This window comes from Hemicordylus capensis, chromosome 2 (genome assembly GCF_027244095.1).
Source record: "Hemicordylus capensis ecotype Gifberg chromosome 2, rHemCap1.1.pri, whole genome shotgun sequence".
Classification (NCBI taxonomy): Eukaryota; Metazoa; Chordata; class Lepidosauria; order Squamata; family Cordylidae; genus Hemicordylus; species Hemicordylus capensis.
The window spans coordinates 366535332-366560551 of record NC_069658.1 but is presented as its reverse complement, the minus strand read 5'-3'; the positions used below and the strand labels follow the sequence as shown (position 1 = coordinate 366560551).

The 25220-nt window shown below is 42.5% G+C and overlaps 1 protein-coding gene across 7 annotated transcripts in view; it reads left to right on the top strand.

Moving 5' to 3' along the window:
• The window catches only part of KCNIP1 (potassium voltage-gated channel interacting protein 1), a 539171-nt gene that overhangs the window by 505801 nt on the left and 8150 nt on the right, over positions 1–25220 (top strand). For 6 of the 7 annotated variants that reach the window (XM_053295927.1, XM_053295925.1, XM_053295931.1 and 3 more), the window contains 5 exons: positions 13005–13074; positions 14845–14915; positions 15461–15568; positions 18040–18144; positions 18350–18412. In XM_053295927.1, the coding sequence (XP_053151902.1) occupies positions 13005–13074; positions 14845–14915; positions 15461–15568; positions 18040–18144; positions 18350–18412 (417 nt within the window). The remainder of the gene's footprint in view (positions 1–13004; positions 13075–14844; positions 14916–15460; positions 15569–18039; positions 18145–18349; positions 18413–25220) is intronic. The other variant, XM_053295928.1, reaches the window with a different exon arrangement.

Here is a 25220-nt window from a genome sequence, read left to right as displayed (position 1 = left end):
TTTGAATGTTTGTCCCAGTGGGGATCCTGTGTGGGGGCTGGAGTCAGAAAGGAAAAAGGAGGAGAAGGAGAAAATGGAGTTGTTGCTGAATAAACGACTAGTTAAATCTATTTAGTTTTATTTCTGTGTATGAGGGGAGCAGATATAAAACATTTCCATCTCAGAAGCGAAAGCAGTGACTGTCTTGAGCAAGGATACTTCAAGCTGAGAAATCCCCTGCTCTTTTTTTCTAAAGCCCTCCTTTCCTTATCCAACTACTCAGTTCCATTTGTTCCTCCCACCTGTTAACTGTCTAAGCTCACAAATATTCTGTCCCATTGACTAACATGGAAGGGGGTGGGTGGGTTGGCCCCTTAAGGTTTTGTGAAATTGACATATCTGGGGGTTATCCAAGTCTGCCAGTAACTCCCACTTGCCAACAGGTGCTCCAGTACTCATCCACAATAATTGTCAGATTTCTAGCTTTTTAAGGAATAGATATAAAACGAGATGAGGGTGAACAAGCTAGGACTCAATCCAGACAAGACAGAAGTACTGTTGGTCGGTGGTTCCTCTGCCTGGGTGAATGATGTTCAGCCTGTTCTAGATGGGGTTGCACTCCCCCTGCAGGACCAGTTTGGGGGTGCTCATTGAACCAGCACTGTCACTAGAGGCTCAAGTGGCTTCGGCTGATATAACAACTGCGGCCTTACCTGGACAGAGATAGCTTGGCTACTGCTAGTCATGCTCTGGTAACTTCTCACTTCGATTATTTCAATGTATGTACGTAGGACTGCATACAATCTGAAAACAGTCTGGAAACTGCAGCTGGTACAAAATAGGGCAGTAAGATTCTTAACTTGGACTGGGCATTTTGAGCATATTACACCAGCAGCACTGGCTCCCAGTCAATTTCTGGGCTTAATTTAAAGTGCTAGCTTTAAATTGGGGGGTTAATTAAAATAATAATAAAAAGCCCTTTAAAGCCCTAAATTGGTTGGGTGATGTTACCTGAGGGAATGCCTTGCCCCTTATCTATCTATCTATCTATCTATCTATCTATCTATCTATCTATCTGTCTGTCTATCTATCTATCATCATATTTTATACCACCTGATATGTACCTCTCTAGGTAGTGTACAAAGTTTAAAATGATATTTTAAAAATCACTGATTAAAATCCACAAAAAACAATAAAAACAATCACATAAAACTGTTATTAAAACAAATTATTAAAATTAATTCTAATTAAAAGCCTGTGAGAATAGGTGAGTCTTGAGGGTCTTCCTGAAAACAAACAGAGAAGGAGCTCTTATTTCAGCGGGGAGCATATTCCAAAGCCCCAGCGCAGCCACAGAGAAAGCCCGGTCCTGGGTCACTACCAGATGAGCCAGCGGCAATTGTAACTGAACCTCTCCAGATGATCATAGCAGGCGGCAGGGTTCATGACAAAGAAGGCACTCTCTTTAAAACCCTGGGCTCAAGCCGTTAAGGGCTTTATAGGTAATAACCAACACTTTGTATTTCACCTGGAAACCTAACAGCAGCCAGTGCCATTCTTTTAAAATCAGTGCTAGGTGCTCCGTTCATGTTGTCCCGGAGACCAATCTGGCTGCGCATTCTGTACCAATTGTAGTTTCTAGACTATGTACAAAGGCAGCCCCATGTAGAGTGTATTACAGTAATCTAGCCTTGAGGTTACCAGCATATGTACCACTGTTTTAAGGTCCTTTACCTCCAGAAATGGACGTGGCTGACATATCAGCCGAAGCTGATGGAAAAGTTCTGGCCACTGCCTCAACCTGAGCAACCAAAAGAGCTTTGGGTCCAGGAGCACTCCCAAGTTACATACCTGATCTTTCAGGGAGAACTCAGGGTCCAGATTGGGACCATATGTTCTTCTACCTTTTGATCTTCCTCAGAGGTCCTCCTCTGAGTGCCATTATCAAACAAGGTGAGGCAGATGGCTACTAGGGAGAGGGCCTTTTCAGTGGTTGTAACCCATTTTTGGAATAGCCTCCCCAGTGAGGTTCGCCGGGCTTTATCCCTTTGTTCTTTTAGATACCAGATAGAGACTTTTTTGTTCACTTAGGCCTTTTAAATTTTGATTTTTAATTTTGATTTTAACTGATTTAAATTGCTTTGTATTGTATTTTGTATCCCCCGCTTTGTTGGTCTGTTATGACTTAATGTGTTGTGTTTTTAGTTCATGTTTTAATGCTGTGTTGTGAGCTGCCCAGAGAACAACGTGTTATGTGGCAGCCAACAAATAAAGTTTATTTATTTATTATTTTATTTTTCCAATTTTTACACCACCCCAAACTTTCATCTCTGGGCGGTTAACAATAGCATAAAACAAGTTAAAAACACATACAAAAACTTAAAACTATTTAACAATTTAAAATAAACTGGAGATTAAAACCTAAAAAATGCAAAAAGCTGAGAAAGCTTGGGTGAAAAGATGGGTTTTCAGGTGTGTTTTTTTAAAAAATTGCCAGAGATGGGGAGGATCGTATCTCAGCAGGGAGCACATTCCACAATCTCGGGGCAGCAACCGAGAAGGCCCGCCTGTGTGTAGCCACCAAACGAGTTGGCGGTAACTGGAGACGGACTTCCTCGGATGACCTCAATGGGCAATGGGGCTCGTAGTGAAGAAGACACTCTCTTAAATACCCAGGACCTAAGCTGTTTAGGGCTTTATAAGTTATAACTAGCACTTTGTATTTTGTCTGGAAATCTATTGGCAGCCAGTGTAGCTCCATCAACAGAGGAATAATGTAGTTTCTCTGAGATGACCCAGAGACCAACCTGGCTGCCGCATTCTGACCCAACTGAAGTTTCCAGACTACGTACAAAGGCAGCCCCACGTGGAGCGCATTACAAAAGTCAAGTCTGGAGGTTACCAACAAATGTACCACTGTTTTGAGGTCATTGATTCGAGAAACTGGCGCAGCTGGCGTATCAGCTGGAGCTGATAGAAAGCACCCCTGGCCACCGCCTCAACCTGAGAAACCAGGGAGAGATGTGAATGCAGAAGTACTCCCAGACTGAGAACCTGTTCCTTTTGGGGAAGTGTGACCTCATCTAGAACAGGGAGATCAAAATCGTCTCTAGAGTTCTGACCCTGCACAATAAGCACCTCCGTCTTATCTGGATTCAGCTTCAGTTTATTCTCCCTCATCCAGCCCATTACTGTTGTTGTTGTTGTTGTTGTTGTTGTTGTTATAAAACTGCTGATTGTTAAATCTAGCAAAACCTGCTATGGCCAGTCTTATGAACATGTATGGTATGAGATAAAATATTTATCAAACCATTGCAGCACCCTTTACTATTTCCTGCTAAAGGATTACACAGGTTATCATGTATTATCCCTGTGGGACCCCACTTCTTACTTCCCTCCATTGTGAAAACTGTCCATTTATTCCTACCCTGTTTCTTGGCCTTCAACCAGTTACCAATCTACACATGAACCTGTCCCCTTATCCCATGACTGCTAAGTTTATGCAAGAGCCTTTGGTGGAGAATTTTGTCAAAAGCTTTTTGGAAGCCCAAGCATATTATGCCAACTGGATCACCTTTATCCACATGCCAGTTGACACTCTCAAATAACTCCAAGAGGTTGGTGAGGCAGGATTTGCCCTTGCAGAAGCCATGCTGGTTCTCCTTCAGCAAGGCCTGTTCTTCTATATAATTTTGTCCTTAAATATGCCTTCCATCAATTTACCCAGCACAGAAATTAAGCTAACTGCACTGTAATTTTCTGGATCCGCCCTGGATCCCTTTTTAAATAATGGAGTTATATTAGCTACTTTGCAGTCCTCTATTACAAAGCCTGACTATAGGGACAAGTTGCATATTTTTTCTTGGAGATGAGAAATTTCACATCTGAATTCCTTCAGAACTCTTGGGAGGATGTCATCTGGCCCTGGCAATTTTTTAATTTTTAGTTTTTCAAGGCAGTTTAGAACATCCTCTCTCATCACTTCAAATGGGCCCAGTTCTTCAGCCTCCAAGTCTAAGAAGCTCAGATATATGGTCAGCACCCTCCATCATGAAGACAGATGCAAATAACTTCTTCAGCTTCTCTGCAATTTCCCTATCCTCTTTTATAGCCCCTGGTGGCACAGTGGTAAAACTGCCGCCCTGTAACCAGAAGGTTACAAGTTCGATCCTGACCAGGGGCTCAAGGTTGACTCAGCCTTCCATCCTTCCGAGGTCGGTAAAATGAGTACCCAGAATGTTGGGGGCAATATGCTAAATCATTGTAAACCGCTTAGAGAGCTCCGGCTATAAAGCGGTATATAAATGTAAGTGCTATTGCTATTGCTATTGCTATTATAAGCCCTTTTACATCTTGTTCATCATCTAAGGGTCCAACCACCTCCCTGGCAAGTTTTCTGCTTCTGATATATTTTAAGAAGTTTTTGTTATTCCCCTTGACACTTATAGCAGTATGCTTCTCAAGCTTTCTTTTTGCATCCCTTATTCTCCTTGCTCTTATTTTGCCAGAGCTTAGGTTCCTTTCTTTTCCCTTCATTTGGGCAGGCCTTTCACTTTCTGAAGGAAGTCTTCCTTCCTTTTATAGCTTTCTTGACTCTGCTTGTTAGCCATGCTGGCATACTCCTGTACCTGGTGGTACCTTTCCTCCTTCTTGGTATACATTCTAACTGAGCTTCTAATTTGGTGGTTATAAATAAGTTCCATGCTTTCTGGAGTTATTTGACCCATCCAATTTCCCTTTCAGCTTCCTTTTTACCAGTCCTTTCATTTTTGAGAAGCTTCCTCTTTTGAATTCTAAGGCATCTGTATTAGATTTTCTTGGCATGCTTTACTTGCATATAAGCTCAACTGATTCACGCTGTGGTCACTGTTTGGCAGTGGTTCTACATATCTGACATCTCGCTCCAGGTCCTGGGCACCACTCAGGATTAAGTCCAAGGTTCCTTATCTCTGGCTCTTTCTCAGACTGATATCCTCCTTCCCTGAGATCTTCATTCTCCATGACAGCAGAGGAAATTTCAGTCTGGGACTGGGATGCCTCTGAGGGTCTCATCCACATACCTCTCTGCCTCCCTGAGCTTTTCTAGGTTAGCCATCTTGACTCTGAGGGAATAAACTTGTTCCCTGAGAGCCTGGAGCTCTTTACACCAAGCACACAGCCCACAACCTCTGCCTCTCAGACAGATAGTCATACATACGACACTTTGTGCAATACTCTGGGAAGCACCCCTCTCCTACTGGCATTCTACCTTCATAACTAGTTCTATTGGCTATTTATAATATGTAGAGCTCGTGTTCTTGGAAGCTTGGTCCTAGCTGCAGTTGTCAGCTCATTAAATATTTTAAGCTCTGTCTTCCAAGAAAATTACAAAAGTGGTGTAGTACTCATCTTCTTGTGCTAGCTGTCTCCTTTTAGATGAAAGGGGGGCCGCTTGTGCACCACCCTGCAAACCTGTCTGCTAAACTCTACACAAAACTCCTTTGATATAAGTTATATATCCTGTTTGCAAAGTTCCCCTGGTCTGAGCCATGTCTTCTCAAGGGCTGCTTCCAAATGGAGTTACCTCAGGAATGTGGCCCCTCCCATACACTGTATGACTCACCTGCAGCTAATCCCCACCCACTGAGTTTCTAGGCAAAACTGAAACTGAAACTACCCTGTCAAAAACAAACCCTGGCCAGCCAGAAATCAAACCCTAGAAAAGACTAGTCCCAACAAACTTACCTTGTCCTTTACCTCTTATTTGGTTGTTTATTGATTTATTTATTTATTTGCTTGCTTTCTTATTTTGGAAAGAAAGAAAAAGGTTGCTCCCTCCCCTAGTCTGAGCCTTGCCTTCTCAAGAGCTGCCTCCAATGTAATGTACAATTCTAAGACTGGACATTGTAATTCCCATTTTACAAACAGGAAAAAATACCGGTTTGATCAGTAGGCTGCCACACAAACAACATGTTTCCCATATGGGGATAACCTCTGTGTAGGAGGGGAAATGTATATGTATATATGTGTATATTACTTTTTCTCTGACATGTCATCTTTCCACATACAGAGAGTTTTGTTTTGTTTTGTTTTATGGGGGAGCACTGAAATATGTAATTTCCTGTAGCATGTGAAATGGTCCAGTACAGAGAGAACTGTACAAATGCCTTTTTACAGATGGCCTGGGTAATTGGTAATGCTGTATCTAAGCCATTAATCTGCTAGAAACTTAGATCTTAACACCAAATCAAATCACCGTGAAGCACAACTGTGGACAGATTACCTTCAAATTAGGAAATGTGAGCTGGGTTGGGTTTTTTTGTAGTGAACATTTGTGTAATAATAGTATTTGTGAGTGAATCAGGCAGATTTCACAGAAAAACCCCATCCCTGTCAACACTTGCTCATCATTCTCGCAGGCTATTTCCTGGGTTTGATTTAATTATAAGATTTTATTCTCAGTGTGCTAAAACTGTTGCTAAAATAGGAACTTTTGTCTTTGCAGCCTACCACCTGTTCTTTTGACCCATGTCCGACATGGCTTATATTATCTGGCAGCGGGGTTGTTGTAGAGGGCCTGGTAGAGATTATAAACGCATCTCTGAGGGAAGGTAGGATGCCTCCTTGTCTTAAGGAGGCAATTATTAGACCACTTCTGAAGAAGCCTACCCAGGATCCCTTGGACTTGAACGACTACAACCTTCCATGGCTGGGCAAGGTAATTGAGAGGGTGGTGGCCTCCCAGCTCCAGACAGTCTTGGATGAAACTGATTATCTTGACCCATTTCAAACTGGCTTTCGGGCTGTCTATGGGGTGGAGACTGCCTTGGTGGGCCTGTTCTGGATGGGGTCGCACTTCCCTGGAAGGAACAGATACGCAGTCTGAGGGTCCTTCTGGATCCAAGCCTCTCCCTGGTGTCCCAGGTTGAGGAGGTGGCCAGAAGTTCCTTCTATCAGCTTCGGCTGATAAGCCAGCTGCATCCGTTTCTTGAGGTGAACGACCTCAAAACAGTGGTACATCAGCTGGTAACCTCCAGACTGGATTACTGTAATGCGCTCTATGCCCTTGTACATAGTCCGGAAACTACAGCTGGTCCAGAATGCAGCAGCCAGGCTGGTCTCTGGGTCATCTCGGAAAGACCATATAACTCCTGTATTGAAGGAGCTACACTGGCTACACTGTATTTTCTGGGCAAAATACAAGGTGGTGGTTATAACCTATAAAGCCCTAAATAGTTTGGGCCCTGGGTATTTAAGAGAACGCCTTCTTCGTCATGAACCCCACCACCCACTGAGATCTGCTGGAGAGGTCCGTCTGCAACTGCCAACGGCTCGTCCGGTGGCCACTCAGGGACAGGCCTTCTCCGTTGCTGCCCCAAGGCTTTGGAATACGCTCCCTAGTGAAATAAGAGCCTCCCCATCTCTGACAGCTTTTAATGCTGCTTTAAAATATTATTTTAAATTTTTACATTGTTGTAATGTGCGTGTCCCCCCCCCCATTTTTGTTTTAACGAATGTTTTATTTTGTTCTTATTTTGTTGTAAACCGCCCAGAGACGTAAGTTTTGGGCGGTATAAAAATGTTTAAATAAATAAATAAATAAATAAATAAATGAGGCTGGCAAACTTCTCCAGTTTCAACACTGAAAATAAACATGGAGATCATAAAAGTTCATTTTTTAAAAGAGGTGAACATTTCAGCCCTGATTTCTTCTCTGGCTTAGATTTAAATCTGAGCTCAAAAAATCCTGCATCCTTCCTTCTCCTCCCTACAAGCCTCTCTATCATCAAGACAGCCTCCTCACCATCTTCCTCTGCTCACTTACTGATCCACCAGCTGGAGGAGCAACTTGCAGTCTTTGCAAGGGCTGCTGCAATTGCAATACAATTGCAGTATTTTAGCAATTTGAGGAGGCAATTTTATGGGATGGGAGTAAACTTACTACCAGCAGCACAGTGTTCCTTCTGGTGGCTACCCCTGTTTCCCCAGAATGCCACTTTGAGCCACAGTATGAGCCAGCATTACATAGCATCATACGAAGGAGTGTTTTGAGAACAAATGGTGTTCTCCACTGACAGTTGTCCTTTCCCCTTCATAACCTCTTCTCAGAACAAAATTGTATAACATCGTTATGGAGGAATGTTTGAAGGAAACACGATAGTGGGTGCCAGCCGGTGGTAGATGGAATGCCATCCCAAAATAAGGAGGGGTAATGAGGTAAGTCAGGGGTGTGGCTTCACCATTTTTTTGTCTCCCAGCCCTTCCAAATTTGAGCATAAAGTTCTCTTTGGAGAAGTTCTGTATCAACTGTTGTTTTTAAGGAAACACTTGTGTGGTTTTCGGTATAGCATATTTAGACATAGACTACGTGGATTGATAAGAGGATATGGCTTCAGGTTGTGGAGCAAATTGGATTAAATGGGATGTTTCAGTGGCCAGAATGCTGGTGGGTGGTGGGTGTTATTGGATATTTAAAGCACAAAGCAAAGTAAAGGTGGCACCTTCTTCCCATAAGCTCTCATATCCCAACTTTGTGAACACTTAAATTATAGAATGATAGAAGAGTATTGGAGCACCTTAATTACCTTTGTTGTGCACAGATTTCTAGTAATGTGTGTTAATGTATTTTAACCAGACAGAATATTCATCAAAGTTCCTAATAAACTAGTTTTAAGTTGTCATAGCTATGCTGCCTCCAATAGAAATTAAACTAAGGAGCAAACCTGCTTGGTTTCACGAGAAATGACCGTTCCGAGTAAGCTTTATTGTTATTCTGAACCACTAATGAGGCCTCTTGAGCATTTTTGTCTCTTATGAAACAAAATTGTGACCATTTAGGTGCAAATTAATTGGAACTAGCAGATGCATCTAAAAGGAGCCCAGTCACTGCAAACGAAACTAGATGATCAATTGCTGCATAGCCTTTTTATGATATTTCATAAGGTTTTGTTTAGAATCTTGCCAGTGATTTCAGTGAAGTGTCAGAAGTAGGAAAATGAGCAGGAAAGCACCAAGTGTTGCTTGATAGGTGTCCCTACACTGTAGCTAATTTGCTACAAATAGGTGGTGGTTAACAAGTTAGTCGTCTTGTGCTTCAAATGTTCGCATGTCCACTTTCTGAATTTGGGTAGATAACGTCATTATGAACTACACTGCTAAGGTGCACTTTTGTGTCACTCACTACAACTGCACTGAATTGGGTCCGAGTTGATTAGGCGATTCACAAAGCAGCTTACTTGTACCTCAAATGCCCTTGAGACATCGCTATGTGTCCCTACAGCTGTAGCAAATTTTATTAGAATTGGTGAGGTGGTTCACAAGTTAGTCCACTTGCATCCCAAATGTTCATGCATCCACCATCTTGAATTAGGGTGGACCACTGAGGTATCCCTATGTGTCACTCACTACAACTGTACCAACTTTGTTCAAATATAAGAATATGAGAGTTGCGTTACTGAATCAGACCAAGGTCCAGCATACAGTTTCCAGCAATGTGTAGTCTTGAGTCAGGGTGGATGCCATCATTAAAAGCTACACCATTGAGGTGTCCCTATGTGTCACTCACTACAATTCTACCAAATTTGGTTCAAATCAGTTAGATGGTCCAGAAGTTAGCCCACTTGTGTCTGCCATCTTGAATTGGGGTGCATGGATGACATCATTACAAACTACATCACTGAGGCGTCCCTACAGCTGTAGCAAATTTAGTTAATATTGGCCCAGACATTGCAAAGTTGGTAGTGAGGACACGGACAGACGAATGGACACACGGACACACAAGATGTCCCATAAGGTGGTCTCATAAGTTTACTTTCCTTAAGGAAAGTAGGCTACTATGACAACAGATCAGTATCACCCAAGCTGTCTTGCTTAACTGTGCTAAAAAATAAATGAATACTTTTAACTTTAATACTTCACATGACATACTTCAAGTACTATGTTTCTGGCTTGAAAATTAAAAGGAAAAATCAAAGGCCAGATTACCTTTTTCCTGTATCAACGCCTAAACAATTCAGAATCACAAAGGGCCCTTTATTTCGAATTGTTGGTTTGATTTGTTTTTTGATATGGGGGACATTGATCACAGATATTGGAATGTATTTTCAGCCAGTAATTCATACATGGTTATGATTTTGTGGTTTCTGACTACAGTGCTTCCCAGTATAAAGGCGGCTCTTTTCAGAAGAACGTCTGTTGATTCTGGTTAAGCATGTCCTTAATTCTCCTAGTACAATCAATAGAACTTAACAGTGCTTAACTTTGGCAGGATTGAACTCATTGTCTGCTTGTTCAAAAGCCTTTCTCTCCTCAGCACTTCAATTTTTACCATTGTTATTGTCAGCAGGTGGTATCTGCACGTGAGGGATTATTCTTAATTCTCATTCTTTTCATTCTTTGTCTAAGCATCTTCTGCCCTAAAGATATTTAAACATCTGAAAAATAAAATGCTGCTCTTGAATTGTTCCCCAGGAGTTTTGCATCTCTAAAGATGAAAAGTATTGCTAATGCTTAGGCACTCTTTACCAGTATGTTGCTTGTGCTTTCTGGTTGAGCTCTTGAGCTCTTTCTAGTGCTGTAGTGGCACTAGAAAAAGGTCAAATCAAAGAAGAGAAAAGAGATAAAGAGCAAAATGATAAGGTAGAATTCCCAGATTTGACTGCCAGTTCTGGCCCATCACCTTTCAACAACTAATGTCCATCTAAGTTTACATGACTCTGGCTGTATTGTGATCCTGAAGACACAGCCACACAGCATACTCTTCATTTTGAGATCTGGATAAATTGTGCTATACTTAATATTGACGTGGGAGTAATATAAGAATATGAGAGTTGCTTTACTGAATCAGACCAAGGTCCAGCATACAGTTTTCAGCAATGGGTAGTTGATTCCTTTGAGAGTTCACAGACAGGGTATAAGGCTGATGACCTTCCCATGTTGACTATTCCCAGCATCTGGTTAACAGAGACATAGTATGTCAACATGGAGACTTTGTCTGCAAGAAAAAGGCTGTCTCTCAAACTTATGTGCAGTCAACCAGTTACTTCCCAACACAATATTTGTGGTGGCCGCATGGTAAGAATCAAATGGAATTAGGGTATCTGGGGTGGAAGGGGGAAGCCTAATTCATAATGGTCTCTGCAACAGATTGCTTGTTTGGCAAATTAGATTTTTGCAGCATCTCCAATGAACATGGACCAGGGCGTTACCCATGGACTAAATCCTTTCAAGTTGAACATAGTATGTGCAAAAACAAGCCTGTGCATCCCATAGGTTTGTTTAGGGGGCCCCTCTTGTGTGTTCCACCTCCTTCAGCAGTGACATGATAGAGGGTCTCTCTTCTCTTCTCTTCTCTTCTCTTCTCTTCTCTTCTCTTCTCTTCTCTTCTCTTCTCTGTTCTCTCTGCCCTCTACTTTGTGAAACTTCCTGCCATAGGATGTCCAGTTGGCACCCTTCCTACCAGATTCCTGGTGCATCCCAAGCACTTTCCTCTTCAGACTGGCCTGGCCTTCCCAAATACCACTTCATTGTATTTTAATCCTGTTCGTTGTTTTACCTTGTGTTCTAGTCTCTTTAATTTTTCTGTCGCTGTGATATTCTGTTCTATTGTATTTTATGATATTTTAGCCAGCTTGAGAAGTAGGTTATAATGGCTCACATGCCATGCAGTGTCCTACAGGCATTTCTGCACTGCCCACACTGCTTTGGGCATTTGATTTCACATTGCTGCACAAGAGTGCTGTTGCACAAATCCCCAAAACTCATGCAGATGCGGTTGTACAAAACTATATTCATTAGAAATAATAGCTGAAGTGCCATGCGACTGCATTTGCACCGTTTTTCAGGATTTGCACCACATGGTTCTTGTACAAGGATGTGGATTTTATTTTAAATGGTCACAGCAGCATGGGCAGTGTGGACATGGCTCATGGAACTCTGCATGGTGGGACAATATTTGCAAATAAATAAAAATAATCACATATTGGTGCTAAGAAAGGGGAGATTGAAACTACTAGTAGTGTTACATCCTCAACAGTAGGCATATGCTTTTTCAGAACTAATGGAACTATATACAACAGGTCTCATTCATATCCATATCCATATCCATTGGTACTGAAATGAATATGCCATGCAACAAACGAGGACTTCCTTTTTGCAACATCATTCACTGTGATTCATTTCTGTTATTTTTCATACAAATAAACAGTGGACAACATGCAGGATAACCCTCCACCAATCTTACAGGGTTTTCTGTTGCATGAAGGGGAAGGTGACTTTTGGCAGTCTCTCTGCAGCTACCTCTGCCTCCTGAAACTATTTATCTGAATGACCCCCAACATAATGTTGGGAGACACAGGCAGCTGCAGAGGGAAGGAGGGGGATTGCCAAAAACATGCCCCCCCCCCCGGTGCAATAGAGATCCTGGCATGTTGGCAGAGGCTTAATGTGGATTAACAACTAGGTCTCAGATGGAGCCCCATTGTGTAGCCATCTCCTTGTGGTGGCCATTTAAATTACCCATCTACATCATTGCAGAGTATTCTGAGTTTAAAAAATGGCAGCGAAGTGGCAACCCTTTTTCTTACATTACCTTCTGATAAAGAAATGGCTACTACCACAAGGAGACAGCTGCGTGGTGGAGCTCTGGCTGGTAGCTGCTCATGTGGAGTGCCAGGACCGGTCTTTGTCCTCTGGCTCCCAGCTCGGCTGTTCATGTGCTGTGTGAATGGCAGAGCTTTGAGGGGATGTGATATCATGTGCGGGGAGGCGAGTAGGAGCCTGCCTCCCTGCCAACCCTCCCCAGCACGTTCATGTGAATGACAGTACTGTTTAAATAATTAAAACAAATGGAAAAATGGAGACAATAAAATGAAATGAATTGAGTGGGGTGGGGGGAACAAAGCAAATGATTTTCTTCTTGCACGTGCCCTTCTTTACCAAATGCACGCAGTGGGCAGAAACGTTATGATATGAATGCTGTCTTTGAGAAAAGGTAGTGTTGCAAATGAAATCTTAACAGTTTCTTTTTACTCTTTATTTCCTAATAGGAGTGCCCCAGTGGAGCTGTTAATGAAGAGACATTCAAACAGATCTATGCACAGTTTTTCCCACATGGGGGTGAGTGGATAACATTCTGTCTTTTAAGCAAATTGTTTCTCTCTGAAATAAAAATAATAGTTCCTATTATTTCCTATTATACAAAAGATCAGGTATATGAAAAAGAGGCAGGTGACACTGTAGCCTGGAAGTGGTCCCTGGGGCCTCAGTGCCTACTAGTTTCTGATATTGAAGAACATGGACTTAACCTTGCAGAGGGTTCCCTTCAATCCAGTGATGAGTTATGGGTTATTCTGACTTGGTTCGACCCAAGTCTGAGCAACAGAGCAATTCATATTCTGGTCTGCCAGAAGAACCAGGAGGAACAGATAGTTACAGACTATCTTTACCAAAACCAGTAGCCTGCCTTGCCTCCCTGGGTATCAGGGCCCTTATTTCTACCGTACCTTACATCTGAATTATTGGGCAAGCAGTATGAATCTATTAATAGATTTCAAGTCTTTGCTTCTTCTCTCTGGTTAAATGATATACCATCTCTTCAACCAAGCTATTTTTTAGCTATTTGGTAGTGTTTATAGGTATTATTAATTTGATATTTTATATATTTTAACATTTCTTGGTTTGTTTTACTGTTGTAAACCGCCTAAAGACTTTGGTAGTGGGCAGTATACAAATAAGTTAAATGAATGAATGAATGAATGATAAAATAGACTATTTAAAATTAATTAATTAAAAACCTGAGAAAACAGGTGTGACTTAAGGGTCTTTTTTAAAACAGCCAGATATGGTGAAGCTATGATTTTGACAGGGAGTGCATTCATGAGCACTGTCCCAGCCACAGAGAAGGCCCGGTCCCAAGTAGCCACCAAAGGAGCCAGAGGTACCCATAACTGGAGCTCCCCAGATGATCTTAATAGGCAGGAGATGCTCTCTTAAATACCCTGGACCCAAGCTGTTCTTTATAGGTAATAACCAGCACTTTGTATTTCACTCAGAAACATTTCGGCAGCCAGTGCAGTTCTTTTAATATCAATGTTAAATGATATCTTTGGGTTATCCCAAAGTTCTGCCGTATTCTGTACCAATTGTAGTTTCCAAACTATGTACCAAGGCAGCCCCACATAGAGTGCATTACAGTTGTCAAGCCTGGAGGTCACCAACATATGTACCACTGTTTGTATATGTACCAGCAAGTAATCAATCTGGCAAAATCAGAACAATTGCAAGCATTCAAGATAAAATTTCGAAGTACTTACACTTAGAGCTGAGCCAAAAGGGGTGCCTGTTTTGCAATGTAAAGCCCTTCTCTTTTGAGCAAGGGGGAGGCATGGAAATCATTGAGAAGGCTATGACAAATTCTATTTTGTGATCCCGATTGGCTGCGATCAACTATGTGACCTGCACAGGAAACATTATCCTCACTCTAAATTGTCTTCATTTGCCTTTGAGGCTTTAGCAAATCAGCACATCTGACTGGTTACTTAAAATTGTAATGTCCTGAGATCCAGTATATGATCTCTGGCTGACTGGGATCACTTGGGGAGGAGTTAAACAAAACAAAAAACAAAAAAAGCCTACAAAAGTAGCCAGCAGTTTAAAAAAAGTGGTGGGGGAATTGCATGAACATATAGTTCATGTACTGAATGGGCATACAGCATGGCATGAACATACAGCTACAAAAATGGTATGATTAAGGAAATAACCTCTACTTGCCCAAACCACCATATTTGACTGAAAAAGTGAATCTGGAGAATATTTGGCTCAGGCTCTGTATATGTTATTTCAAAGTGTTTTAACAATACACCCTCTCATTGCCTTTGTATTTTTCAGATGCTAGTATGTATGCCCATTATCTCTTTAATGCATTTGACACAGCACAGAACGGATCCGTGAAGTTTGAGGTAAAGGAATGAAGAGTATCTCACCTATTGACCCCTTTCCTTTCCATTTCTCTTTGAATGTTGTAGGCCTGGCAGCGTACACTTAACCAATAGACATTGATTCAGTATAGGACAGCATCCATTCCCATTCTTGGTGAAACCCACTGGATTTGCCTGCCATGCAAATCTCATTAAGATGAATGGAGATGATGCATTTGAAATGCGTGATGAAGAGTGAACCCTTTGTGTGTGTGACTTTTTACATCTACCTTTAGTTCCAAGTACAAAATCTGGCTGAAGTCATATCCAAATGTTTTGATAATTTATGTGAGTGGCTTAACCACTTGGCACCCACACCTTTAGGAGAAAGTTTTAAAACTCCCTGCTAGGCAAAACCATCTGTTGAGGTTTGAGGATTATAACTGATATAAATGAGCATTATATAAGAAAGTAGAGAATATTTTAACAAGGCATCTTTAGCGCACAGATGTTAAATATTCTGCTAAAGAAAAGTTCAGGGAAAACTCTTTCTCCATTAAAATACCCATGTATTCCCCTGCCAACAGGATTTTGTGATGGCACTTTCCATTCTGTTGAGAGGAACAGTTCATGAAAAGCTGCGATGGACATTTAATCTGTATGACATAAATAAAGATGGCTATATAAACAAGGAGGTGAGGTTCTTTATGCAACTTTACAAGGGACAGAACAAAAAGACCGCCTTACCCATGTTGCAGAACTTAATTGATGCCTGACTGAAAATATGCCAATACAAATCAGCAAGTGATGATTGTACCACTTCTATGGGCTCTGAGCAAAAGCCAACTCTACTCATGCCTCTTTTCTAGGGAAGTAATGAGTAGTTGCCTTTTGATCTTTTTGTTAGGTAATCATTTGCATGATTACCTAAAACTTAAGGGTCTTTCCAGATAGAAATTAAATCTGAAAATACCCTTGAGTGCTTTATCTTCATTGTTTGGTGCCTTGGTTTCTGCTTTTTTAAAAAAAAAAAAGAAAAACTTGATGGCTTTGGTCTAGGACACAGGTTTAACCAGGGACCTCCAGATGTTGCTGAACTGCAACTCTCATCAGCCACAGCTACAATAAATTACAGCTGGTGCTGCTGGGAGTTGTAGTTCAGCAGCTTAAGTTCTGGAGACCCCCAGGTTGGCAACCACTGGTCTAGGACATCTATGGTGATTTAGTCAAGGATTGAATCGCTGTGTGTCAGACCCACAACTACAAAATTTCATGAAATGGCACAGCAATGCTACAGACTGGCGTTAAAGGGCTTTGAAGTTGTATGGTTCTGAGAGAGAGGAAGAGAAGTATGCTATGGCTCAGCACCAATGTCATTGACACAAAAGTCCTGTCCAGATGTTATAAAAACTGGGGTCACTGTGCTCATGTTCAGCATACCCAAGAGACCGCTTACAAGTGCCTTCTGCTTGCAATCAATCAATCGGTCTTTATTACAGCCCTAGACCAGCACAAGAATAAAAAACATACAAGGGCATGGACAAGGAAAAAACAACATCATATGCTAAAAATACATCACAATCTAAAATATCACTATAAGCCAATTACTGCCTTACAATAAAATTGTGCTATATATTTATAAAATATGGGTACTATAAAACTACAAACTACAGAGCTTATAAAGCCACTATGTCTTCTACAATGGGAGCTTGCTGATGCACTCAGGAGCCCCAACCCTAATGCCCACAATTTACAGCATTTGTCTGCCAAAACATACACTGTACTCTTGGATGGATTCTTCCCATAATGCAGAAGGCTGGGGCATCCCAGAGTTCTGACCACAGGAAGCAACTGTTCACTACTACGAGTTTGTCTCTGTAGACAAATGCTGCAACAGTGAACAGAGTGGAGGGGCAGAGCTTTTGAGTGTGTCAATGTAGGGGTTTAGCACGTATAGCATGCTGTATTCAGTTTTTTTAACACCTGAATAGGGCTTAGTTCGCAGCAATTGTATGGGCTTAGTTTGTCTCTTTCCAAAGAAAATCCATCGGACTGAAGCATTTTTAAGTCTTGCTGGATCACACCCTGCATAGAAAGATTTGTTGGATATGATTATGTTAAAGAATTGCAGGCAAATGTGCTGAATGGGCTTCCTAGTATCTTGAGGCAACAGGAAGCAATGTGATTATTGGATTTGTCTTGCCTGAAACAAGGTTTTGAGAGAACAAAATGTCTCCGTTGTCTCTCGCCAACCAGTTTCCTTGGAAGAAGATGAATACAAGGAATAAGTTCATAGCACATTTATGGCCACAGTAATAATGAGACTCACAGATAAATTCACAACGCATGGAACACCATATGCCAACTTGGCCATTTTAGTCCCTAACGACTTTTCTGATATTCATGGCAACAACCCCCCTCAATATGTTCAATGAACTAATTATCTCTTTTGAGCCACAAGCTGTGCCAGGAACTGTTTGCGAGAAATCTGTGTCCTTTTCGTTGAGATGGAATTGTCTAAGATTCATAAGGCCTAATGTATACATCAAAGAATTGAATTTGATCATGGTCGTTAACACTGCATTAGCCATCTACATTAGCGGCTTAGAGGACACATTGCATTTTCTTATTCAAAATCAAAGCCAAATGTCTGTACATATCTATTTTGTCTTGCACTGGAAAAACTGCAATCCCCTGCACTCCTTGTGAGTGAAACGCAGCCATTGCAGTGTGTTAGGCATCCAAGGGAGGTGGGGGAATCCCCATTCTCCTACCACTGCTGGAGCAGCAAGAAAAGTCAGCTGGGAAGTTGCACCACCTGCAACTTAAAATTGCACTCCCAGTTACATCATTATGGCACAACAGAACCTTGAAACTCTTGATTGTTTTTTTTCCTGAGTTGGGCTGGGATCGTTAATTCTTTTCTGAACCCAATTCCAAGTCTGATTATGAGCAGGGTGTGTATCACTCATCACTAATTTTGGTGTGCATAATATTCACCTGTATTCTGGCATAGCAGACATTTATGTAAAAAAATGAAACATTTAGCTTATTACCTTTGTTGAAACACAATACTGAAGAGAAGGATAAAGCTGCTATTTGTCACTGGCACAGCTTCATTTCAGTAGCTAATGTTCCCCTTGTATTTTGATTGTCATGATTCCAGGAAATGATGGATATAGTTAAGGCAATTTATGACATGATGGGCAAATATACTTACCCAGTGCTGAAAGAAGATGCTCCAAGGCAGCATGTAGAAGTATTCTTTCAGGTAATTTCCTGTTTCTCACAGCACTTTTCGCCTGCTGTTTAAGCTGACAGCAACTATATTTTCAGGTATGTTTTGTTTGGCCAGTAAAAACTGTAAAAATCTGCAAAACTGTGTAGTTCATTTGAATGCTGTGTTTTGCTTATGCTGTGTTTTACAAATGCATTGGTGTTATGAATGCCAAATGTTGGCTTCTTTTATTTTACAGAAAATGGATAAAAATAAAGATGGTGTCGTAACCTTGGATGAATTTATTGAGTCATGTCAGGAGGTAAGACTAGACTTCCTTCCATAGTAAAGCCAGTAAACAGATTGTCTCTTGCCAGAAAACTTAGATTTCAGTTCATCCAAATGTTGTGAGTGCTGGGATGTGGAGTTTCAGTTTGGGTAATTGTGGCTTACCTTCCTCATGAACTTCAAACCTCCACACTGCATTTACTACTGGTGAGGAAAAAGAGGGAAGATAAAGTGCAGAAGTCACATGCACCATACACTAGTGTTGCACATAGCTGAAGTTTGCAGAGATGAGGCTGCACATATGTACACAGAGAAGAGCATGATGCAAAGCAGATGCATGAATGAAGGGAATGCTTGCTTGCTAGGGATGTGCACGAACGAATACTTGCTTGCTAGGGATGTGCACGAACCGGTTCGGAGGCCATGTTGGAGGCCTCCGAACCGGTTTGGAAACGGACCAGTCCAGCGGTCCGGCACTGAGGGGGGGGTCTACCTTTAAGGGCGGGGGGGTAGAACTTACCCCTCCCACCGCTCTTTCCCCTCCGGTGCTGTGTTTTAAATTGAAGTTTTCGGGGCGGCAGCATTCCTCCCTTCCGCCCCTGCCCCTGCCGTTGCCCGGAAGAAGCAGTAATACAAGCATGCATGTGCGCGCCGCGGTGCGCACGTGCCTGTCACCGGCGCGCGTGTGTGCACAGCGGCAACAGGCATGCGCGTGCCACGACGCACGCATGCGTGCTTGTATTACTGCTTCTTCCGGGCAACGACGGGGGCAGGGGTGGCAGGGAGGAACGCTGCCGCCCCGAAAACTTCAATTTAAAACACAGCGCCGGAGGGGGAAGAGCGGCGGGAGGGGTAAGTTCTACCCCCCGCCCTTAAAACTAGACCCCCCCCCTCAGTGCCAGACCGTGCCACGTGGTTCTGTGCACACCACTACTTGAGAAGGTGCTGTGCTACTCTGAGCCACACAGAGAGTGTAGTACATGACTTTGCAAGATCTGGAGGGTCCTAGTACTTCATCTTATTTATTTTTCTATGTAAACTGATTTGAGAATGTTTGTTGAAAAGTGGTGTAGAAATATTTGTCATAGTAGTACTATAACTAGCCAACAATTTGGTTTCCACCATGGGAGTGATTTTTTCAATTTCTCTGGAATAGTTAGGTCTGTAATTGATCTCCCGATTGAGATAATGAGGCTGTTCTGACCATCAGCCAAAACCGGGCTAAGAAAGCCAAGCCCAGTCTCGGCTGGTAGTCAGAACCACAGGGAGCCATACAGCTCCCAGCGGCAAACCCACCTCCAGAACCCACCTTTAAAATGAGGTTATGGCACCAAGCACTCCTGTAGCCCCATTTTTTGTAATCATCCGCCAGCCCCAGCTTCTTGCAGAGACTGGGAGACTGCGGGGCTCCAGGCAGGTGTTGAGGGATCCCCATAATGCACTGCGCACTCATGTGATGCATTGTGGGAGTTCTAGGGGCATCCCAGCCCCAAAAGCTCCCTGCTGCCGGTAGCAGTCAGCAATTGTCTGGGTGGGCAATCCACCTGGCCAGTAAAGCAATGAGGTGATTTTTGAGGCTTCATTTCCTGCCCCTTTAAGCCTTTTTTCACAGATTGTGAAAAAGGACTCCATGTTAATTTCAGTTTGTTAACTGAGGGTCTGTAATTGACCTCCTGTTTGAGATTAAATTAAGAATGCACTCTCTACAGCTATGGCTTTTAAGAGCATCTTAAAACCATAGTTGCAGAAGCCACATTCTTAATTTTGCATGTTGAATAACTGCTGTGCATGAGGCCATTAGCCTCAATAGAATTTGCTTTGTGGTCTGATGTGGATACCGGAGCACCATGTCTACGTGAAGTTTTATTTTGGATACTCTCTCTTCCAGTAAGAATGTGTTCTGCTGTTCCGCATTGAGAACTGACCCTATGAAAAGTATCAATCTTGTGGGTTGTGTTTTGGATTTTTTTGTGGTTGACTTTTATGCCTACATTTTGCAACAAGGGCATCATTTCCTTCAAGTCCTCCCGTACACCTGTAATTGGTCTGGGGAACTTGCTGTCAGAAGCCAGTCATCCCAATACAGGAAGAGGTGCATGCTCCTTCCTCTCAAATTGGTTCACTATGACTGCCATACATTCGGTAAATACCCTTGGAGCAGTGGAAATGCCGAAGGGTAGTACACTGTATTGGTATATAGTGAATATCGGATATTTTCTGTGATCTGGCCAGATTCCTATATGGAAATATGTGTCTTTCAAATCTATGGCTACAAACCACCTGTCTCTTATCAGAATTGGTAGTATAGCCTGTATTAAAATAATTTGGAATGTTGTCATTTGAATGAACTTTTTCATTCAAAGGAGGTTCAGGATTGGGCGGATACCCCTATCTTTTCCCGGTATTTGAATGTATCTGGAATAAAATCCCCCTATCTGTTGATGTGGGAGAACTGTTTCTATGGCATCTTTCTTCAGGAGTATCTTTATTTCATCTGATAAGGTTAGATCTGGATGGGTATATTTGATACCTTGAAGTATTGGTTTTGTGTGGAATTCTATTGCATAACTGTTCTATTATGGACAGTTATAATAGTCCATAATGGAAAGTACCCACATCTGATGTTATCTTTTCCCATGCCCAATAATGTTTGGAAAGTAAAAGTATTTATGCTGGAAGTGGCAGTTGCTGACGTGTCAAGGTATCAAAGGCCCTGTTTATTGCTCTCCCCTTATTTTTGGCACGGAGAATTTTGTTTGTTCCTTAGTGCGTAAGGTCTGTCTTGGCTCCTTCCTGTTTTCATATCATCTCTCTTATCCTGGCTCTTATAGTTCTGTCTGTATTTCCCATAAGATTGAGTGGAGGAGTAAGATTGCTTATGTTTTGTTGTATAGTTTTGTTGAGTTAACAGGCCCACAAATGTTTTAGCAGTCAGCTTTGATTTTTAAAATTTCTCTAATGTTTCATCTGTTTCTCTACTAAACAGACCTTCCCCTTCAAAAGCGGGGGGAAGGGAGTTACTGCCTTTCTTCTTGTATATGGAGAAGAGACTGCAATCGAAGTTGGAAGGTCCTAATATAATGATAATGTAAGGGGGCAATGTTCACTGCTGTCTATTAAAATAGAAATATGCACAGTGAAATAGTCACTTTGTGCACGTAATCATTCTCTTCAGTGTTACAGTGCCTATGAAACTGAAGTGCCTTTTAGAACCACTTGGCACCTTCTCCAGAGTTATTCCCATTTTCTTAAAAGACCATTCTGTAGTCACTGTGGCTTCTTTCAAATACATTAGGGGTAGCTCGACACACTTGATGGATATTTAAATGATAGTTGGTAGGGCTACTATTTTACCTAACATTTCAGTACAGAAGGTTCTGGTGAAAAGTAAAGCAGATTAAAGCACTTTGAAAGGTCTTTTGGAGGGAGGGGAAAGAATGAAAATTACTCCTCCCTCTCTGTGCTCAATTTGCTGCACAAAAATACTTCATTGGAGGGGTGCTGATGAAGGCTTCTTTCAGACATGAAGCCCTTCTTCCATCAAAAGAGGGTTGCTGGTCATGTCAGCCATTATCTTTGTATTTATGCAATCTTCCCCCCAGCACTGCTGCCATTTTGGAGTCCACTGCACCTGTGCAATGGGCCTCTTCGTGGCCTGGGTCATGCCCACAGTCATGCCCAGGGTCATGCCCAGGCCACACAGAGACCCATTGTGCAGGTGCGGTGGCCTCCAAAATGGCCACCGCACCAGGGGAAAGGCCTTAACAGGCCAAAGAACGGCCAAACGGGGCCATTTATTAAGGAAGCAAGGCTGGCAGGGGGAGGGGGAACCCCCGTGGACTGCTCCACCACCTCAAAGAACCCTCCCAGAGGGGCTAAGTTTTAAAATAATAAATAAATAAATAAATGCATTTACCCTAAAAAGGTTTGCGAGCCCCCCAAATGGAGCTGAACTGGAGGTGGTTCGGCTCGACCCCAAGCCTTTGAACCAAACCAGTTCAAAGTTGATTTTGAACCAGTTCAGTTCTGAACCTGTTTGCACATCCCTTTGGCAGAGTTGCATTTTTCTGTTAGTGGTTGAGAGTATCCAAGGAAAGGCGCTCCCTTTCAGTGATTCCACCAGCCACTTACAGGGGAAATGAAACTCTATTGGGGATGTCGCAGCCCCATTGTCGGCACTGGCCCCAACCCCTTGCATCTGACTTTGGATGTGGGGGAGAGGCCAGTGCCTGGGCGGGGGAGTCAGTCCCTCCCCAGCCAGTGTTTCATGCTCCCAGCTGGTGAGCGCTTTGCAGGAGGGGCAAGGGGTCACCTTAGGTAGCCCCCAGACCCTTGAGGCCTGGGGACAGTTGACCCCCTTTGCTCAATAGTTGCTATGCCCCTGGAGTGAACCAACTTGGAGAAGGCTCATGGTTCATGGCTTTATAACCACACTATAGCTCCCTCCCCTTCACTGGCTGTGCCATCTCCCTCCTACATCCTAAACATGGGTGTGAGGAATAGGACAGTATTATCATGTAAGGTCAAGATTCAACAGGGAACAAAGAGGGTGTATGGAAGAGAGGTTAGAATTGGAACTTCTAGAGTATAGTTTGTCAGATACATTAAAGTCAATTCACTGGATATGGATTGCTTTCCTGTTACTTTAGAATCTAAGTATTAACAAACAAACATGTGGGGAAAGTGTAACAGTCCACTTCTTTGGTCCAGCATGGGGGTGGGGTGTTAAGTGCAGAGATGGCAAGGAAAGAGGAGATGCCTAACTCCTCTTCTGCTTCTTTTGCTTCTGAGAAGAGATCTAGTCTTGTGTTAACATGCAAGAATTGTCCCCTTTGTTAAACAGGGTCTGCATTTGAATGGGAGACTGCATGTGAGCACTGTAAGATATTTCCCTCAGGGGATCAAGCTGCTCTGGGAAGAGCACCTGCCTGCTTGCATGCAGGAGGTTCCAAGTTCCCTCCTTGGCATCTCCAAGATAGGGCTGAGACAGACTCCAACCTGCAACCTTGGAGAAGCCAATGCCAGTCTGTGTTGACAGTACTGAGCTAGATGGACCGATGGTCTGACATGGTATAAGGCAGCTTCCTATGTTCCTATGCTCCAAATCATCCCTGCCTTGCACTGCTTTCCAGTAAAAAAGCAGACTGCCGGGCCTTTATTACAAGCACTTTCTTCTAACATTTACCTGGATCATTTACTCTGAGATGAGCTCTTATTTTCTTACAATTAGTACATTCTAATTATCTTTGCTGAATGTAGATACCATGATTACCATAATCAAAAAAATTATTGTGCTAGGAAGTTAATATCATTTTAGATTTCCTTCTGATGCTGACGCTGGAAAAATATGGCAAAGGAGATATTAACAGGAGTCTTTGGTACAAACAACACTTGCAATATTTTTCCCCTTCCTAATATGAACACTTCATATTAGGAAGGGGAAAAATATTGCTTGAGCCTAATTGACTCCATGTTTACTATTGCAGTCTCACAGTCACAGGTCAAAGCAAAGTTCACTTGCTGACATTTGTATCTTCAGCCCAAGTTATTAATATTGCATTGCAGCCCAGAAACAAGGTTTCAGATTAAAGAGACAGATGGCTGACAGTATGTAGCACTGGGCATTTACCCAGGTTTGTGTGAAAGCATTTGCAAAATTGGTAAATTTTAGGACCCATAATCAGACCAAATCAATGCTCGTCCTCTCCAGTCAATTTCCCCCCAGATCCACTGAAGAAATTGCCTGATCTGGCCCAGTCCAGATTAAAGAATGCCTGATACACCCTGTATCAGAATGGATTGGATCAGAATGGATTGGATTGCTGAGGGCCTTGCCTTCCAGCAGTGCCATGAGCTTCTCTGTGGCCATTTCTCCCCAATAATGGGTTGGGGAATTGACACAGTGCCATGGTGTTGCCTTCTTCTCTAGAGTGTTATGGGTCAGCTGCCAGGAAAGAAAGTGAAGTTTTTAAACTCAGCTGCTGTTGCCTATCAAGGCAGCAGTCTTTTTAAATTTCAAATAAGGAAGAATAATATCCCACCATACTGCTGGAAGGTAAATCCTCTGATATATCAGAGGATATATCAGTGTGATTAATAGATGCAGCCTCCTGAAAGCAACATGTGAGCTAGTCAGGAAGCCATAGCTGGGACACCACCACTGAGAAAGGCCTCGATCCTACCACCTTCCACTGCCCCTCAGGCAGTAGGCAGTGGGAGCATTCATAACAAGACCTCCTTAGAAGTCTTAGGCATGGGAAATATCTGGGATGATGCATTTATTCTGATGACCAAGACCAAGACCAATAGAGGCTTTAAAGATTAAAAACGACTCTTTCTCTTGAGCTGAGAAACTATTTGAAACCAGTGCAGCACCTGCTTAAGAACAGGTGCAATATGATACCTTCTACCAGCTCTCGAAAGAAGTGTGGCCACTGTATTCTGGACCAGGTGCACTTTTTGTATCATCTTCAAGGGCAGTCCCACATAGAGCACACTACATTAGTCTGATCTAAGCTCGATAAGCTCGAAAGGCATGTACGGAAGCATGGCCTCCATCTCCAAAAAGGTGTGGAGGGGTGGTGGAATGGGAAACATGCCACCAAGCAAAGCAGGGGTGGTGGAATGGGAAACATGCCGCTCCAGCTTTTACCAGTCGCTACCTCAGTGCCTGCTACCTGCACTTGCAACTCCACAAAACATTTAAGCATATGCTCAGCATGATCCTCGTTCAGATATCCATTAACAGGTGCATATTATAAACCATGTACTAGTAGGCCTTAGTAACTCCTAGCCAAGGTTTAAAAAATGTCTAAAATCCTTTAAAATCAGTTTCGCAAGAT